Source organism: Colossoma macropomum, unplaced genomic scaffold (genome assembly GCF_904425465.1).
Source record: "Colossoma macropomum unplaced genomic scaffold, Colossoma_macropomum, whole genome shotgun sequence".
NCBI lineage: Eukaryota > Metazoa > Chordata > Actinopteri > Characiformes > Serrasalmidae > Colossoma > Colossoma macropomum.
Genome location: NW_023495878.1, coordinates 356,351 through 376,971, shown reverse-complemented (window position 1 = coordinate 376,971; position 20,621 = coordinate 356,351). Strand labels below are relative to the sequence as shown.

Here is a 20,621-nt window from a genome sequence, read left to right as displayed (position 1 = left end):
TGTAGTGGGACACGACATCACCAGTAACGTGAGGCTACGAGTAGGAAAAAAGCTTTGGGTTCCCCTTCAATTAGTGTCACACACAGGTCCAGGTAAGTTCAAGTGCTCTTAGTCCTTTACTAACTGTTGATCGCTCAAAGAAGATATTTACATATTTACAGCAGTGTTGGAGGTTTAAAAACAAAACTAGTTCTTAAGGTGACTCCATTAGCTCCTCAGCTAATATCTAGCGGTCACAAACAGACTACACACTACAGCTCCCTTGAACCTACTCCTTCACTTCCCCAGGTAAAGTTTGGCTTCATAGTCTAAGCCTCGCTCTAATTGAGGCTGGAACACACCAATACAGATTATAGGGGTAACAATACACCACTGGCTTACCATCAATCAATAACAGATACATATGCAACATCAACAACATTTACAAAGTTTACTATAGCTTTAATTAACTCTCTTTTTTCTATACAGGTGTACTCCGCCCTGTGCCACCATTTCCATAGAATGAAGGTAAGTATACACATTTATTAATCTCTGTAAGGAAAGAGCAATATGTCTCTCCTGTGAGGTGTAACATCAACATAATTTACCTAGTAGGACGTATTTGAGTCAGAACATTGCCAAATATCTTATTGTTACAGCTCTTAACATCTACAGGCTACATTTAACGGCTATGATTGCTACTTGATTCATTTACATAAATTATTGACTATCAAATATTATTTTTTTTGTAGTCCTTATGTCTTATAGCATTACTGTAAGAATCTAGGGAAGCATAGTGTGGCAAGACAGATGGCCTTTGTACACAGTCTACCTTCCTCTTTTTTCTTCTGCCATCTTTAATATCATCTCTTATTTTTTCTACCCCCCCAGTACACACACACACTTTTCTCTTGGCTTTTCACATCCGCTCCTCCCCTCCTATCTTCCTCTCCTTATTATCAAACTGCAGTAGGTCTCTATGAAGCATCTTCCTGTTAGAATATGTTTGGCATTGCAGTGACTTCCCAGTGTGTGTGTGTGTGTGTGTGTGTGTGTGTGTCTTGCTGCTTGACTGGCTTAAAGACCAACAACTCTCTACTTACAGAATCTCAGTGGAGTCAAAAGTGGTGAAGAGCTCTACCTGGAAAAAACATTTAAGGGCCTAAAATGGAACTTTTTGGTAATTTGCCTGACCACAATTTACAACTACGTGTCACAGACTCATATATCCACACAAACAAGACCAACTGAGCCTAACGAAGGCAATTTATCATCACTAAATGTTAACAGAAAGTGTGAATTGTTTGGGAACAAGTGTAACAAATAGAGGCTAATGATCTGGCTTTGGACACAGCTGGCGAACAAAGAACAAGCTTTTAATGGACAGTGTGCCTGCTGGCGTCTCTCTTACACACTCTCTCTCTCTCTCTCTCTCTCTCTTTCTCTATCTTATCCTCTCTCTGTCATACACATGCCCCTAAAACACATCTAAAAAAGTGGTCGCTTTCAAAACATCAGAGAGAGGATGACACAGTGGAGAGGAGTCTGTCCAGTCTCAGAGAGAGAGGCTTTTGAGCACAAATAACACACACACACACACACACACACACACACACACACACACACAGAAACTGCTTCACACACCCCCTACATATACACACACACACACATAAATAAAAGACCAGCGACACAAAGAGGCCCAACCCCCCCACGATGCCCTGCAGTCATGCTGGCCCTGCCTCCCTTGCTCTTTTGTCACTCTGGCTATTTTCGCCTCTCTATGACTGGCAGGCAGAGCAGAGATACACCAAGGAGCAGATGATACAGCAGGAGAACAATAATACACACAAATATATGAAACCTATTTTACCTTTCATATAAGTCAATGGTACCAGACTTTTTTCAAGTAAAATTCACCAGGCAATTTAGAAACAATGTAAAGGGCAAAAGGCATTTTAAAATAACGCCAAAAATTGAGAAATGACAAGGTTTTGTTCCAACAGCAGCAAAATATATACAACAGATTAATAGATAGATCGCACTTGTACAGGCATAATACATACATGTGCCTTTATATTAGGGATGCACCGATATGGCAGTTGTTGTTCAGCATTTAGTGTGTTCAGTATTTAGTGTATCCACTCTTTGCCTGTTGGTTGGTTGACACATTCTGCTTTTAAGGATCCAAGTATAATCCCAAACACTTTCAGTGATGCTGAGGTCTCGACTCATCAGTCCATTGTTCTGAGAACACCAGCAGCTTCTGGTTTGCATATTTTCTTTTTTTTTTTTTTGCTCTATTCAGTTAAGTTGTGTTCTCACAGTGCAAGGATGGACAGAATCCCCTTTGGATGTTTTCAGATCTGAAGCAGCTTGATTTTCTCCTCTCTCTCAAAGATGAAAGCTTTAAGTGCTGTTTATCTGATGGGGACAGTGTTGGTGGTCTGCCAGGTCTTGCATGGTTGTTAGGAGTCCCATTTTCTCAGTATCTTTTAATAACCTTTTGAACTTTGGTTTTGGAAACTGTTTTTTAACTTATCTTCCTTTGATTCTACCTTCATCTACCCGGATTAGCCTTACAGAGAAATATAGCATTTATTTCTGTGAGGTTATAATTGCAGTAAAATTATTAAAATGCAGACATTTTAGAACAGCAGCCCAGCATCGCCTAAACATTCTGCTCTTCTGGAGTACAATAAATACATCATCAGATATCAGTTTGCAATATCTGTCAAATCTAAACATCTATTTGATGCTTTTTTTAAAGACAAGTATCTGCTGACACTGATATGATTCTGATATTTTTGTGCGTAACACACATGCATATCTTAAAATCTTAATAAGGACTACCTCAAATGATATGCATTTGAGCATTTGTAAACTCACTCATAGTTTGAACACATAGGGAGAGAGGGAGAAATATACCAGTATAAGAGTCTAAAGGTAAGCAGAGTAGACAGGCTGGTAGAATATGATCAAGCAGACAGATGGACAGATATCCATGGTGATAGAAATCGCACAGTCGCACAAAGAGACGCACACACACATACGCACACGTGTGTACACATTACATAAAGTAGCCAAACAGCCAGATGGAGAAACTGGACTGTAGCTATGGGAACAGAGCTGAGAGTCAGATAGACAGAGCAGAGTGACTGACGACTGAGCAGATCAAGAAAGAATGAAAAAGAACGGCTAAGCGTCGGCTGTCTGGCACAGAGGCAGAAAACAAAAAGACAGACAGACAGACAGACAGACAGTGAAATATCTACAATATTCATCATAGTATGTAGCACGACGCCAGACCATTGACTAATCCTGGTCCATTTGAGTCCTTTTTCCTTCAGTAACATGAAGCATTTTTTCACCAAGTTCTTATCGAACCCTAATGGATCAGGAGCCAAATTCCATAGTGGCAGCCTCACAGCCATAAAGAGATTGCCTTAACTGCAATGGAAATTGGATTGAAGGAAGAGGTGGATTATATAAAAAGCTCTGGAGCAGGGCTGAGTTTTACTTTGAAAGAAGCCAGGCAGAACTGTGAGTGACTTAAGAACGGAAAGACAGTGAGACAGGGAGCAAACTCTGCCCAGGAAACAGGAGGTGGATAGGCCAGAATGGGTGAGAATGTGGGCGTCAATTTATCTCAAGTCGAGTATTTCCACAGTGTCAATGCTACATTTAGTGAAAGTAATATGCTCATACTGGAACATACAATGTGATGCATTCCAAAACACTTCAAAACAATTGTTGGACACTGTTGATACTGTTGATTTGAAGCTTTGCATTTTGCAGAGGTTCTTTAGAGTTTAAAAAGGTTCTTCACAAACACATTTCATTTACAGAAATGCTTCTTAAAAGACTCCTCCCTAAGAGTGCGTACTATAGCGTACCGTTAACATACTGTACTGCAACAACCAAAAAAATGAAACAAGGAACACTGTACACTGATTGAACTCATGCTGGTGCGAAACAATGATATGAGGTACTATACAATAATTTTGTCAATTCTATTCAGTGTAAAAGGTTAATAGTGTTCAATTTGATTCGACTGGATTCGATAAACTTTAGTGTCCATGAAGGAGCTTTGGACACACAGTGTTATTGATATACAAAGACTGATATACATAATCAGACAAATACAGACTATACAATTCAGTACATACATACATTCCCACTTCAGAGCCTCACTACAGGTTAAATTGTTTAAAAAATCCATTGATATAGGAATAACTCAAGTTGCTCAAGTTGCATGTTGACTGACTTGCGACTCAAGTAGGACTCAAGTAGGAAGGAGGAAAAAAAAACCCACAAACAAAATTTATTGAATTAGCACTCCCAACATTAATGTAGTAAATGCATAAAACCTTTCATTTACAACCCTACATGTGTGACATTGTGAGTTTTGCTACAGTCATGCACAGTCATTACTGCAATGCTGTTCTCTCACCGTTTGCAGCAGCATCAAGTTCAATACGGCCTCAAATAATGAGTCGTTCACAGTAGAAAAAATCTCGCCTGATGGACATGCAGTAAATGCAGAGTTTAAAGGAGAAAGGCAAAACATTTTGAAATGGTTGCTAGCATGTAGTTTGAATAGCAATTATGCTAACTAGTGCAATAGCCAATTTAGCTGAAGTTGTCAGCTAATCTAGCTAAAGTTTTAGTTTGTTATAGTGCACATTCCTTTAAAATAGAAAACTGAAACTTTAGTTGGTTTGACTATTATGCTAGCTAACCAGCATACTTGCAATCCAAACTACAGGCCATTGTTTCGCCTCTTTCCTTTAAACTTTCGGACTGAATATTTTTCTGTAATTAAAGGGTTGTTGTTTGAAGCCAGGTTGAACCTCAGAGGTTTTCAGCAGAGGTTTACTTTTGAACAATGCTAATAATGAAACTAAACTAATTCTCTACTAAAGACTCAACTCAGGCTTGCATCCCAGAGAACGGAGACCAGATTCAGACTCGACTTGTGCCGAATAGCATGAATTGTAGCATGAATTGACTCATGAACTTCTCTGCTACATAGTGGATTGCATAGTGTATATACTAAGAATATAGCATATATTGCCCAAATTGAGATGTGCGGATAGTAGAATCTCAGAGAAGTATAAGCATGAAAGGAGGAGACAGGGCCCGAGATGAATTGCCCTGGTGGTGGATGAACCCAAGCATGTCTGGTGTGTGTAGATTTGGTATGATTTGGTGGGAGGTGTAAGGGAATGAGGTAGAGGGGGGTAACACATCAGTTGGCTCACTCATGAGTCAAAGTCAGGAGCAGATGGCCAACAGAAAAAAACCCACACACCAAGGGAGAGGGATCTTAATTCTGGTCCAGCTCTCGGTGGGACTGCTGTGAAACTGTCAACCCTCCAGTGCATGGAAACAGCGGCACCTGATTCGCCCACTGGTGACAGCCCACTTAAGTGGCATCAATGGTTGGTTCATCCACTTAACACCACTTTCATGTTTATCTACACTGAATTGACAGTTTATTAGGTACATTGTAGTCCTTAGAACTAGTCCTTACAACCTTTGGTCATTTTAACATAAAGAGCTTATATATAGGTGCTCTAGGTTCATTGTTACTGACTGTAGCCCATCTGTTGCTGCACCCTGTCCATCAATAGAAAGGTATCAGCATAGGACTACCGCTGTCCACTGTACCTAGACCACTGTACATACTAGTGACTTTACTTAATATGAGCGTATCAGGCTCAGCAGAATTTCTGGGATTTTTTAACACTGCAGTGTCACCCCCAACCAAAAATATCCAGCCAACAGTGACCCTGCGATCAGAAACTAACCACTGATTAAGGGCTAGAGGATGACTGACACAAACTGCCTAAGGAAAAATGCATGTAGTGATGAGCAGATTCAGCAGATTCTAAACTAAGCATTCAGTCTGGTTTGCCTTTAAGATGTTTGGCCGTTGGATCAAATATGGTGCGTGCAGTGGTCGGGAGGGTAAGCACTGTTAACCTGAAAGAGACTGACACAGCGCATCTCTCAGCTCTGATGTGCTCTGCTGTTATGTAATGGCTGTCTGAATAGCACTTCATAATTGCCTGCTGTGGGGGACATGGCAGTGTTGCTATGCGCTGTCGCCATGGAGGAGCGATGCTCCAGTTCCATTACGGCGGTGGCAGTAGTGAAGGCATGCATTTCGCAAACACTCCCTCCACAAAGGGGCGAGGCTCTGAAAAGCATCTGAAAAGGCCATTAGGCTGCTCAGCCTTCCGCAAGTGCACATCCTGCTCAGTCCAGGGAGCGTCTACAAACAATCAGCTACAACGATGGCAAGTCAAAAACAGTCAGGACTAAGGTTTGATATGATTAAGCCATTTATCTGAGACAAGGAGTCCAGTTTCTAGAATGTGCCAAACCACATCTTAGGCTACTTTCAACCAGGTATATCAACAAAGAGGAAAAACTGGTGTACATGCACTGCAAAGCACTGCAGTCACATTAATAAGTGAAAACCTCAAAGGAGAGGATGAGTGTTGCCTCTGGAGAGATGGAGGGTGGAGACGAAAAAAGAGATGGAGAAAAAGAGCAGATCTTGTCATCTCAGTATAAAACAAATATGCAGAGATTAAGAAAAAATGTTCTGGTCTGACAAAACCTCTCAACAGTTGAGAGACGTCTGTCTGCCCTTTAAATCCTGTTAGCAAGGACAGATTACACACATAGGGCCATGCAAACACACCCTGCTTGCCCACACACAAACAACAAATGCAGAGCAAGAAGGATCCTTTCTTGTGCACAAAATGAAATGTACCCTCACAGACATAAATCTTATTATCATATATTTCAGGGGGATGACTTAGCAGGATTAAATGCCTACAGATCTGTCCACATCACTGCCAATTTTCCAATTCATCAAGTCCCCATCACTCAGGAAGAGTGCACTGCAGACAAATGTACATACATAATCAAGCAATTCAGATGATCACTCAGTCAGAATATGTCTGACATCATAATCATAGTACCCATATAATTAGAAAGGCTAACTGTAACAACAGTACGTTCTCTACTGAAGGCTAGCAAAGAGTTTATCTAGAGACGGCACGGTACCACATTTTCTTTTCCCACACTGACATTGAAACCTTGAGTATCGGCTGATTCTAATATCGATCCGATGTTTGTTTTTTAATAAACAACTAAGCCTTAAAAATGAACTATTTTTAGTTGAAGCACTTTACCTAAAACCCTAGAGAAAATTAATCCATGTTTTCCATGTAGATTAAAATGGAATTCCAATGATTTTTAAACATTTCTGCGTTATTCTACCATTGAGATGTAAACCATGTCATTCTGACTTAAAATGGTTAATTGTACCAAAACCAATGGTTAATTGAACCAGGGGACAACACAAATATAGTGTAGAGCATTAGTTTAGAGTTTTTATATGTAATGTTAATTATGGTAAAATAGCAGTAAATCCGAATACAATGCATTTTCTTTTGGGACTATTTTGCCTCAGAACGCCTTGCATGTACCTCTCCGGCATGAATGTATTCAAAAATGAAACATTTTAGGCCAAAATTATATCTCAAAACTATCATAAAACAACACATCAGGCATAAAGTAACATGTTTTATGTAACATGGTTCATGTAATAACTTTCTACGAGAGAGCATTTAGAACCAATAAATGCTTCAAACATCTGGTTCTATTCACTACTACTGTAAACAATTCTGACTCTGTAAATTTATCTAGAACAGAGCACTTCACGTCAAACCACTCTGAATTACTTTGTTTACATGTTAATGATTTAATTATACAGAATTTTTGAAAAACTGAAGGAATTTCCATTCAATCTATGTCCTGATGAACTTTACAGTGCCCATTAAATAGCCAAAATATTTCGCCAAAATTCTCCTCTTTCGATGTAAACTTCATGCGTATGTAAGCAGTACTCACTTATCACAGGATGTGTATGTGGTTTGTCCATCCACACAGCTTTAACAAAACTGTCTCTAACTAACAACCAAGTGAAAGCAAACCTAGCAAGCATAATTGAGCATAACTGAGCTCTTTTGTCTGTCTGTTCATTCTTTCATTTGTCTGAATGTTCAGGCTGGGAGTGTTGGACTGAGGGCTGTCAATCACAGGTGCTTATCAGAATATTAGGCCATGTCCAGACAGTTCTCAGAAAGGTCTGATCAGTGGTTTTCAACAAATAATAACTTTAGTAATGTTTTATCATATTTGTAGCTTGTTTTTTTTTATTCAAACATTGCTAAATGTTTAATAAAACACTCAGGTTTAGTATCATACAAACATTTTTAATATTTTACACTGTGTTCCTTGGGACTTTAAAATTAGCATCTGAAAGAAGTATCATCCTTACACTACTCAAACACTCCACTACCCCACAGGGAGAAAAACACAGCTAACAACATGACACCACACAATGTTTGTGTGTGCCATTTCAGGATAGATTTGTTACAGAATTGGATTGCATTCATACTTTTATTCCTTCTGATAACCAGTCCAGCAATTTCTGTGGATATGAGCCCAATACTGATACCCATCAATACCAATATGCCATCTCTACTTTTAACAGCAGATTTGGGCCTGGTCTAGTCTAGTCCCTTATTAAAATGCCGTAGTGGTGATTCTGTTAAGAAAACTTGCTAACAGTACGGCTGTTAATGTTACTCTAAACACATAATACAGACCCTATAGCAAATACATATGCTAACACATTAACGATATTTTCACTTACACAACAGGAACAGGCAGTACCAACCAAATGCTGTCTAGGTCGGTACAATGCATGCTGTTTAGTTTTGTCTGACTTATGTCAGCACCACTGGCATGTTACGATGATATGATTATAGCACTGTAACTTTATAATGGCATTATAATCCTGTGGGAAGAAGGTAGCGGCAGTTTTCAGAGGCAGGTGCTGAAGCTGCTCTTCACCTGGCCTGCGAAAGCAGAGAGACAGCTTTTTGATGATTGAGCATAACCATTGTTGGCTAAACATTTGTAAAATTCAAATGTACGCGCTTCAAAGAAATGTTATATCTGTTAATCCGGTAAAACTATCCAGCTTGACTGTTCTCTTCTTGAATCCTCCCTCGATTACAACTGGCTACTCTCGCCAACCACGGAGAGGCGCAGTTCCTCTCAAGCCCAGTTACCAAGAATATGACACTCAGCATTAGGGCTGAAAGATTAACCGTTTTTTTATTGAAATCACAATTTTCAAATCACAGGAGCAGCAATTGTAACTTTGGCCAACATTATCAACAACATTGACTAAACATCTTTTAAGTGGGAAATACAGGGAGATTCACTCAAAAGAGGCCCTGAATATTCTGTTGTAACTCCCGTTAGGATGAGGCAATCTGAACCAAAAACATGCTACATAATCTGACGAATGTGTAATTGATAGCATTACATGCGATGCTGGAAGTGATCTCCATCAGACACATGAAGGAGTACGGGGGTATGCACCTGGAAGTTGCAAACGGAGGTTAAACGTTGCGACGGCTGTCCGGCGCTGACCTCACCGCTCCCATGCAGGGGTTTACCAGCTTGTTTGAAGCTCCATATACTGAAGAGTGCATTGTACATTGTTTCGTTCAGATTGCTTCTTCCTAGCAAGAGGTATTAAACAGTATTTTAGGCCTCTTTCGAGTGAATCTCCCTGTATAACACTAAGCTTGTGAACTGCCTGTAGATGAATTAGACCAATCAAAAGCAAACAATCACTGATGTGCTGTGTAAAACATGAAAACACAATTGCAAATAACTGGCAGTCTGGTGCACAGTTCGAAAAGTGTGGATTTGCTGGTATTCTTGATGAAGAAACAGGCCAGGATTTAACTTAAAGAAAATATTTGCACTTTAAATCATAGCCGCAATATCAGTCAGAAAAACTGCAATTCGATATAATCCCCAAAATTATTTAACCCTACTTAGCGCCACACTACATGACAAAGGCCCTACGGCACATGTATACTCTGACTACGATTATTTACAACAAAATCTACAGGCTGAATCCAGTCGCAACCACAAAAGTGGCAAAGACTGAGTTTTTCCACGTCTGCCCACTTTTTCACCTTTGCCCAAAAACAATGAATGAAGTGGTGGCGGCCATCTTGCTAAGTTGTTGCGTTGGGAGTGAAGTCATAAGATCTGCCATGTGAGGTGGAGCTGGATGGTCACGGTTAGGCTAATCTGCTCAGCTCACCTGAAATAGACTCTCAGGATTACAGCATGCAAGCAACAGAATGCTGGAGAAGCCCAACACGCATATGCACATACACATACACAAACACCAGATGGCTCACACGTGAACACTACATAATGCATCACAGTGCAGCCCATTGTATTTTTAAAGAAAAGTTATGGGTGCCTTTAAATGACCTCAGTCTAAAAATAAAACAGCAGTTCAGGTCTTCTGAACTTTCTTTTGGTGCAGATGATATATGAAGTATCCTATATGTGCACTGTTTGTCTGGTCAACCTAAAAATAAAATGTTTTCATGTAGCAAATAATTGAACTGGTTTTCATTTATGAAACAATGCAAACCAAAATAAAGAGGTTAAATGAACAAAAGCAATGTACCTCAAAAACACTTCAAATCAACCTCTGACCTCTTCCAGTTTTTACAGTGTGATTTTACAGTTTCATATTTTAGTGCACTCATGCCAAAAAGACAATAACAGCTGAAATCCTTCCTGGCAATTTACATTAGGCACAACGGTGGGCAAAATTGCATGTCATGATATTTATGCATATCATCGCTGTTGGAATAAAACCTCATTTGTAACTTTACAGGAGAAGCAAAGAAAAAAGTTCTTCACTTTAAATGGAAAAAGATTTTTTCCAAGTAATTTTAATGCACACCTATTGCTCCATTAATCATGAAATAGTAACCCAGTTTAAATGAAAGATGCATTTTTAAATACTGTAAAAATATAAATAAAAAGCTACAAAAATAGAGTTACAAGATTTGGTTTTGACACTGACGATATGTATATCACAGTATTAGATTTATAGTTTTGATTAGTTGGAACAGACAAAAAAGGAACCAGAGGTGCCACTTTAAAGCATACTATCAAAAACTATTAAAACACTCTCCTTCTAATGAAACATGTTGCTGGCCAGTGTTCTTTAAGTACAGATGATACCCACGATATGCTCAGGAAAACATAGTGTAACATGTAATTTATCATAATATTGATAAAAATCATCATATTAATATTACCCATCCATAATTAGGCAAGAAATTTTCAGTCATCTAGGAAAATAATAGGCACCAGCTTTTGAGTACATCATCATGCTTGCATATCCTGCATCTGCTGTGACTAAAGCCACAGCTGAACGTTAGTGCAATCAAGTAATTACTTCATGACGGCTCATTCATGACTAATTCATGTGCTGCCACTAAGCGCTGGAGAAGGTATGACCCCAATCTCTTGCCGTACTTAAGGCGTCACAGAATAAAAAAATGGCCCTTGGCAAATCAGAAAGCAGACAGTGAGCAATCTCAGGAGGGCTCAGAAAGAATATGATTCTTCCAACTTCAGAGAAACATGCACACAAATGATGGAGTGTTTGTTATTATGGAATCAAGCTTTTAAAAAGGGTGGAGAACTCTGGCTAAAGAACCTTCATTCTAACAGTTCTAAACAAAGCTGTGCATTTGAGTGGAAAAGCACACATGGGATAATCACGTCAACCACAGATCACATGCACTGATCTCAGACATGTGCACTGGGGCACCAGCAGCGGGACAGCCATGCCGAGTGGTGGAGATAACATCTTGGATTGGCCAAGTGTTTGTGTTGGGCAGGAGCTGACAAGTGCACGGCAACTTTAAATGTTTAATGTTCACACATCAGTGTCTTACATCCTAAGGCACTGTTTATCTAACTTTATCACTGGCAGGGCACACTCAGCCTGTTCTCTGTGTTAAAGTGTTAAAGGGGAATTCCACTGATTTTTCAAAATTTCTGCATAATTCAATCATTGAAATGTAAACAATGTCATTCAATGCCATTTGATGTGAAATGGCGCACTGTAGAGAGATATACTGGAAGTTGATAGGAGCCAGGGGTCACAGTGTCTACAGTGGAAATATAAATATTTTACTATCCAAAATGATCAGTTAGTCTATAATTTCAGAAATATGTACTGTACATTTTTGTTTACTAAAGTCCAAACTGTAGAAATGTACCCTGAAAGGTACAACTAAGGTCCAATTTAAGGTCTGTTCCTGTACCTTAAATAAGTTTTAAAGGTACACTACAGTCATTTTTTGGAAAGGGGTATATTTGATTTAAAACGTTTTCATTTAGAAAAATAAACTTGTTTCTAATCACCACCACTGTGAACAATTCTGACTCCAAGTTTCACATCAAACCACTCAGAATGACTTTAGCTGTGTCCCAATTCAAGGGCTGCATCCTTCGGAGGTGGCACGACTAGGCTGTCCCGTTTTGAAGGCTCCTTCATATGCGGACGAGAAATGTGTCCTTCTTTTCCATGGCACCAAGGATTCAACGGGTGGATCCTTCGACAGCCAACATATCCTGAGGTTCATTGCATGCCGGCAAGGATTCGAGAACATGGTGGCGTCAGCAGAGGAGGCGGCTGAGGAGACACTTTTAAATGTAAATATTGGGTTTAAACTGAGTCGAATAGCCAACGATACGAATGTTAAAAAAAAGCCAATGTGGTCTAAAGCAAAACATACGCTAACATTCACGTGCCAACTGTGAAGCATCTCCAGTTCTAATAAATGAAAAAATAAAAAACTAAAATCAAAATTTCTGGCTCCATCTTTAAAGCACTTTGAAAGAACTTGACAGGAGCAGCGTCTCATGATGCAAGGGTAAGGGCAGAAACAGCAGCGCTGTGATGCAAACATCTCATTTCAGTTCAGTCTTCACGGGTCTACACAGGTTTCGAAGGACACACCTTTGTAGCCCGCATCCTTCAAAGGATGCAACCCCTGGATTGGGACACAATCATTTAATCATGCAGAATTTGTGCATGTGCAGTGGAAGGATACACTATCTTAGTTCATTTATGCTTTTTGACAATGCTGCATGTTGAATGCTGTGTTCTCTGGCATCTAGTACCTGTCTTATCCATTCTGAGTATTTTGGCAAAGAAGGCCTAGAGGCTGACACCTGTGGCTTGCTTTCAGAACAGGCAATGGAAACAGAGGAGTGGTGTAGTAGAGACAGTGGTGCTTACCTCTGATAGATGCGGCATGGGGTTGAAGCCACACAGGTTACATACAGTCTTCTGGCACTCTGTACAGGTGCTGTAATTGGGCGCATCTCCTGATCCAATGTTCAGTGCCACTTTACAGAGTGGACAGGAGGAATGGGCTGCTGAACCTGGGGCTGGAGCAGGTGGTTCTTCTGCTTTTGCAGGCTCCACTGTGGGTTTATCTGCTGGGGCCTTCCCTTCAGTGGCTCTGGGTTTGGGAGAGGCTGGCTCTTTGGAATAGGCAGGTGGGGTGTCAGGTGGTGATTCTGAGCCTGAGTCTGGAGGAGATCCCGGAGGGGAGTCTGCACCAGAATCAATGGGGGAATCAGGTGGGGATCCTGGGGGTGACTCTGGGGGAGACTTTGGGTCCTCCCCGGTGATGAGATTGGTGGCTGAACTAAGTATAGAAGACCCAAACCCAAACATTTTTCCTGATACGCCATCGGATGCCTGAGAAGCGGCTGCTGGTGGCTTGGCTGCCTCGGTCAGTCCACCGAACCCGCTGAAGAGCTTCCCAGTAACTGACTCGCTGGCCTGCGCTGCAGTGCCACCTTGCGGTTTGGATGAGCTGCCAAAACCAGCAAATAACTTCCCTGTAACCGACTCCGCTGCGGGGGCTTTCACGTCCGTCAACCCTCCAAGACCAAACCCCCCAAAAAAGCCACCTGTGTCCTGCTTTGGGGTGGTTTTTGCAGGAGAGGGTTGGGGACTACCCTTAGGACTCTGTGCAGGTTTCTGAAGTGGAGGTGGCTGCTGTCCACGTTTTAACCCTGGAGCTCCAGGCTGAGCTCCCTGAGGCCCTTTAGGAGATCCTTGCTGTTGCTGCTGTGGCCCTGGACCAGGAGACTTCTGTTTGGGAGTCGCTGGAGGAGTGGCTCCCTTCCCTGTGTCACCAATGCTCTGCTGCTTGCTCAGCATTGGAGGCTTCTTTCCTGGCTCATCCTTGGCAGGTGATCCAGGTGGTGGTTCCTTTCTCTGTGGTGATGGAGGGGCTGAGCCCTGCTTGGGAGGCTGTTTCATCATTGGGGGGCCAGGGGGTTCCATGCCCCCCATTGCTCGCTGCATCTGGCAGTTCAGGCACAGCCACTCTTTACCCTGAGAAAAGAATTAAAAACAGTCCAAGACAGGGAGACATGAAAGGATACGCAAGAAATACAAAACCATTTCATTTTCACTCATTAAAATACAATGCACTGATTACACAGACAATTACCTTCCCTTTGCTCATAGAAGGTTTGTAGCTCATAAATTCAAAGGTCACCTGTTTATAAAGCTTGGAGAGTGTTCCAGTTGTTCATCAATCAATTTAAAAACTATCTTTTATTTACAGTTAATCATAAAACAGAATTACTCAATACGTTAAAGAAAGCATGTTATCAAATATATTCATAGGTAAATTTCCTGTTATAGAAAAATATCCATCCCCACTGGATAAAATGTACATAATGGGAAATGAATCTGTTGGACATTTATGTGTTACAGGGATACTTGAATTTCATTTTGTTTCACTGTCACTGTAGACAGGGTACAGTTCAACAGTGGAACCTGAATCCAATCCTTGAGGTTCACTGCACTGCACGGTTTATTGCTTTTCCTCTTTCAACACATCTGATTAAGCTCATTAGCTGATTATCAAGGTCATCATGAGTTGAATCAGGTTTGTTGAAGCACAGTAAGCAATAAACTGTGCAGTCTTGTAGCCCCCCAAGGATTAGACTCATGGAAGACTGTGGTAAAATGTTGTGCCAGAAAACATTTTATTGCCTGTGTCTGTTCTTTGCATATAAGGATATGTACTGACTACAGCTGATGCAGGGAATAATAGAGAAAACTGATACCTCTATACGTAGATATCTACTGATACTGTTATTTGAGGCCACTCAATATACACTTCCACCAGCACCCAGCTTTGTAATTCTCCACTCTGAAGAGAACAGTAAACAACACTTTGCGCTCTCTCAGGCTTTGCTATTCTCAGATTGGTTTCCAAACACAGTGAATGGCAACCTTCTGCACTTCCTCCCTGGATGATGTGAGTCACCTTGATAATCTTCCCCCTTGGAGCCCATATGGTCCCTCTCGCCTCAGGCTGGGGGAGACTGATACAGGCATCAGCTCTACCAGTACTGGGTGAGCAACCTTGCAAATCAAACCCAGCCGGTCTTCAAAGACTTAAGCAAACTTATATTTGGACTTCTAACAAGTTCTTGAGAAATGATGCATAGGTGTGTAATTGATCCATAAACATACACACTACACAGGCTGGCCTTTGCATTGTTTCCACACTAAACAATGTTTCCACACTAAGCTCCCTGTTTCTGCTGGGGCAGCTCTTGTCCTTTAGGTGGGCCCTGCTGAAGGGGACCAAGATAAAGGCACTCAAATAGCTCAAATATTGTTTATCTGCTTAAATTCGAACACCTTATTCTAGTAGTCACAAATGACATTATCTACTTATCTTTAAATTCAGGACTTAATTGCCTTCACCAGCAGAATCAGGCTTGGTGTCTGTATATGGTCTATAAAAGTGTTTAGGGGTTGATTTGAGAATTATGATTTGTGCAGCAGGGATCTTACCGCTGAATCAGGAGGGCTGAAGCCGCACAGACTGCACACCTGTTGTTTGCACTGTGTACAGGAGCTGTAGTTGGGCGGCTGGTCTTTGGCCTGCAAGTTCATCTCAGTGGTTTTACAAAGAGGACACAGCGCTCCAGCAGCCTTCCCTGGAGAAGGCCCACCTTTACTTGGGCTTGCTGATGGACCCTGCTGCTGAGGTACAGGCTTTGCAGGCCCATCAGGGCCTTGCCGTGGCCCAGTGGGTTTGCCTGGGCCTCCTGGAACTGGCTTACCAGGCCCTTGTTGCTGGGGTCCAGGGCCTCCAGGTTTGGGTCCTTGCTGTTGAGGCCCAGGCCCACCAGGCTTGGGTCCTTGCTGTTGAGGCCCAGGCCCACCAGGTTTGGGTCCTTGCTGTTGAGGCCCATGACCACCAGGCTTGGGTCCTTGCTGTTGAGGGCCAGGCCCACCAGGTTTGGGTCCTTGTTGCTGTGGCCCAGGGCCACCAGGTTTGGGTCCTTGCTGCTGGGGACCAGGACCAGCAGGCTTTCCTCCAGGCCCCTGTGGTGGCGCTCCCTGTTTCTGCTGGGGTGGTCCTTGTCCTTTAGGTGGGCCCTGCTGAGGGGGACCCTTCCCTGCGCCAGCCTGGGGGCCAGGAGGTTTTGCTCCCTGCTTGGCTGCCTCATCCTCCTCATCATCCCCAAATAGGCCAAACTTGGGGATGCTGGCAGAGGAGACAGCTGAAGAGACAGCACTAAGGGGGTTTGCCCCGCTCAGGAAAGAAGAAGAGAACATGCCAGTGCGGGGCTGCTCAGGGTCTTTGGGCTCCTGCCTGAAGCGGGACTCGAGGAGACTCAGGGATGAGGGGCTGCGGCCAGGCTTTGGTTTGGGGGGTGGTCCCTCTCCAAATGCGTCTACAGTCCGACTCTTACTGAGCCCAGACGGACCTCGCGCTCCAGATGGCTGAGGCTCTGATGACCTGTGGAGTGAACAAAGAAATATACAAATAAATAATTCACATTATAAATGGACGGTGTAATAAGACCGATAAGACCTTCTTAATTGCCATCGCAAAACAAAATACAGCCTCAGCCCTGTTGTGGACATATTATCCATACATATTCCAAATGTCCACCGTACTGGACATTTTATCCCAGGTATTCTAGCTTTATGGAAGCAGGTACATCACCACACACACTTTTATGCATTCCAGAACTCAGTTTTTGTATTGTTTGATTATTTAATAGAATGTTTTCCTTTTTATCTTGTCATAAACAAAAACAAACATGGCAGCTGGCAAGATAGACGTTCACCACCTCCAAGACCACATGAAGTACTGTTTCTCTATTATTTTGTTTTTAAGACATTGTTTGGATTGTATGTCCTTCTAGAATGTCCCTTTTGTGAAAGGTAAAAAAGGAAACAGGAGATTTTTATTTCTGCATTCACTGTTAGAAATAAAGGTTCTGTGCAGGTACATTTTTCATTCATCAAGGTACAAACAATGTAATTGTTCCCTCAAAGGTACAACAGCAATTCTGTATATTGAAAATACGTTTTTCCAGGTGAAAAGTACATATTTGTATCTTTTCATGACCTAATGTTTTAAAACAGAACAATAAAATAAAAAGCCTGGAGATGAGACGGGGTGTGTGGAGTCAATAAAACTTAGGAAATATAATTTGAATGGATTATTATTATGGTACAGTTATGGTCCCTGGCTAAAGGTACTGATATGTACCCTTGAGGGTACCAGTGACAGTGTCACACATGATTTTCCGAGAGTGACAAATCCAGTAATCTAGACATTTGGACACAGTGTAGTAAGCTATTCTTTCATTAGTGTAATAGACTAATGCATTACACAACACAATCATTCAAGATTTTAGAGGTAGAGGTTTATTTAGGAGTGAAAGTAGATGATGTTTTATCAATATGGGGATAACATTGTTTTTTAGTGATTTCAATGAATTTTACTGTCCAGTATGCTGGATGCTGGCAAAATCTGCAAGATTTTGAAAAATTATTTTTTTATTATAATCAGGATAACAGACACAAATAAAAAACTGAACATTTTCTGTGTTTCAGTAGTGTTATTTCTGAAACACAGAAATGTTATTGCTGTCTATGACAGTGAGCTTGCATATAAAATGTATGTAATATGTATAACATTACGTATAAATCTATGTAGAATGTAATATCAATGTCAATCTGTGCATATTCTTTGTGTTAAAAATCTCTTCTTTTATTATTATGATATAAAATTAAGATGACAAACACTTTAGGAGCTTATTTAAATCCAGGTCATTTCAAGAGTCCAAAGACTTTTTAATGCAACTGTACAGCCAGTAGACACAGGAAAAGTCCAGTGCTTGCCTTGTGTCTTGTTATGTTGGTGATAATAACTATGCTAATTTTTCAAAAACTCTTACATTTCACACACTTAAGTCCACTAAATATGTTTCCCAGTAAACAAACAAACAAACAAACAAACAAAATCATGTTATTTAGTATGCAGCATAGAACATGCTTCATACAAAACATTGTTTGTTTTTAAAGTGTCCAGTCTCGAAACCGGAGGATAATCAATAGCAGGCCACAGCAGATCAGATGAGACACTGCATGACATGGCAAATTGACATCAAATACAAAAGCAGCTCGGGGTGCAAGTATTCAGCTTTAAGCAAACCGCTGAAGCCTAATGCCTCTTCCAAGCATACACATGACCTAATTAGAGCATGATACTTTTTAACAACAACATCTGAACACATCTGAGTCCTGCTGTGCAGCTAAAGAGAAGCTATTTGGCCTCCACACAAGCGCCACACAACACCATATAATCACCGAGGCCATATAAAAGTACTTTAACAGGTTGAGGGAGTCTGCTTGTCTAGACGTTCACTCTTAATCAATACCTCATTCTAAGCAATGCTTCATTCAGTAATACCTGCGAATCAAACTCTAGACGCTGAATCAACTGCGCTCTGAGAGACACAGTGATCTGAGTGGAACTGTCCACTGCGTGACAGCGACGCGCTTCTCTCTGATCTCAGAGGCGCTTCGCTCTACACGCCCAGGGCTGATTTCAGCACCGCGGACAGCGAAGGAAAAGCTCGCTCGCTTCCTCATAACGTTCGATCCCCTCCGTTCTCACTCGTAACCCTATACGTTCCACCGAGAAACACGGAGAGAGAATCAATGAGCACGATGGCATTCGAGCTCGCGGTGCTATATATAGTCATATTAATATTTATACCCTCTGCCCTCCCCCCTTGCTTTTTCTTTAGCTGGATAAAAATAATTTTCGCGAGGGGGGCACTGCGCTTCCTGTCCTGTTCAGCCTCAGTTTGTTTGTTTGGCGGAGATGTCAGCGGGGAACAGGAGCTGCATTACTGCCTTTGGTCGAAATTTTCACGCGTTCCCTGTCGAGCTGCGTCGAAGGCGTGTTATTCCCAGCCAGTGTTTTCCAAAGCAGCGCTTATGACATCACCTACACAGCCCATAGGAAGGGGGGTGTGTGCGGATGGGAGAAGCGACGGGGCGACCATTCATTTACAGATCGACGAAAAGAAGGAAGAACAGAAGAAGATGGAGACACGAAGGGGGTGGAGGAAGTACCAAAAAAAAAAGAAAAAAAAAAACATAATTGGCACGGCATCTTCACCCATCGAGCAATTCGCGCTCTGATGAACTAGGCAGGGATATGATCCTTCAGTCAGCTCCCTGAATGATATTTCACGGCCCACCACGATAACCCTGGTTCCAGCGCTTAGACTAGAAGCTGGTGGGTGTTTGGCAGGAAGCGGTGGTCCATGGACCAGACCACCGCTCACTGGCACATTCAGATTGCACTAGCACACGGGTCGTTTACATTAGCTCTTTGCATTTCTGATTGTGAATGGGTGTGTTTTTGCCCCCCATGCTGCGGTCGTGATTGTGCCAAACCTGCAGTGCCCTCGTGCCAAAGCCCAGCGTCCGCTAACACACACACACACACTTACACACACACACACACACACACACACACACACACACACACACACACACACAGCAGAGAGCTGCACATCCTTGAACTGAACCAAAAAGAAAAAAAAAGGAGGAAAGAAAAACGGAAACACTGCTGGAAAACGCAGTTGGAGCCCACTGGTGTCACTTGGTTCACTTGCCTGGACTGCGCCTTGGCCATCGCGGCCACGAGCTGCTTCCTCTCGTCCTCGCTCAGATGGCTGAGGTCCGCCTCCGCGAAGCCTCCCTTGCCGTCAGGCGCGAGACCCGCTGGTAGCCCAGCGAGCCCCCCTTCGGCCCCTTCCGCGCTCGCTTCGTTCCCCATGATCGACCCCCCACCCCAACACCCCCGCTACCGCCGCCAACAGCACCACCACCACCACCAGCAGCAGCCGCCTTCAGCGAGTCGCGCGCCGCTCTTTGCGTCCGGACGAGGCGGTCAGATCGGCAGCTGGCGATGGCATGTCGTTCTTATTTCTCCATATTCGCTCGTCTCGCCCCTCGATGGTGTCCGTCGATAATACCAAGAGCCGTGCCTCTCCCTCCAACCGGCAGCGCGCATGCGCCGCGCCTGACAGGTGATCAGAAGACAGCCCCCCGAAGGAAAAACAAAATTAAAGGGGACCGGCCTCTCCAGAAGCGCAAATAAATACTGTAATCTTCCCAAACAAACGGGGCCGGAGTCGGAAAGTAATTGCTTAATTAGCTACGCGCTTCTCACCGACTGCTTTCCGCTTGTAGTTTGTCTGTAAGATCCGGAGCTGCGCTGCACTGTCTGCTCTTACCAAACACAGAGAGGAGAACTGGACCTCACAAAGTGCTTCTTCACGTTTTC

At 42.4% G+C, this 20,621-nt stretch overlaps 1 protein-coding gene across 1 annotated transcript in view; it reads right to left on the bottom strand.

Annotated features, from left to right (window-relative positions):
* pcloa (piccolo presynaptic cytomatrix protein a) overlaps positions 1–20,111 on the bottom strand; it is a 63,845-nt gene extending 43,734 nt beyond the window's left edge. The window contains exons 1-3 of the mRNA XM_036563775.1: positions 19,948–20,111; positions 15,806–16,760; positions 13,211–14,323 (exon numbers count right to left, since the gene is read on the bottom strand). Coding sequence (XP_036419668.1) covers positions 13,211–14,323; positions 15,806–16,760; positions 19,948–20,111 — 2,232 coding nt within the window. The remainder of the gene's footprint in view (positions 1–13,210; positions 14,324–15,805; positions 16,761–19,947) is intronic.
* Between the last annotated feature and the right edge of the window lie 510 nt (positions 20,112–20,621).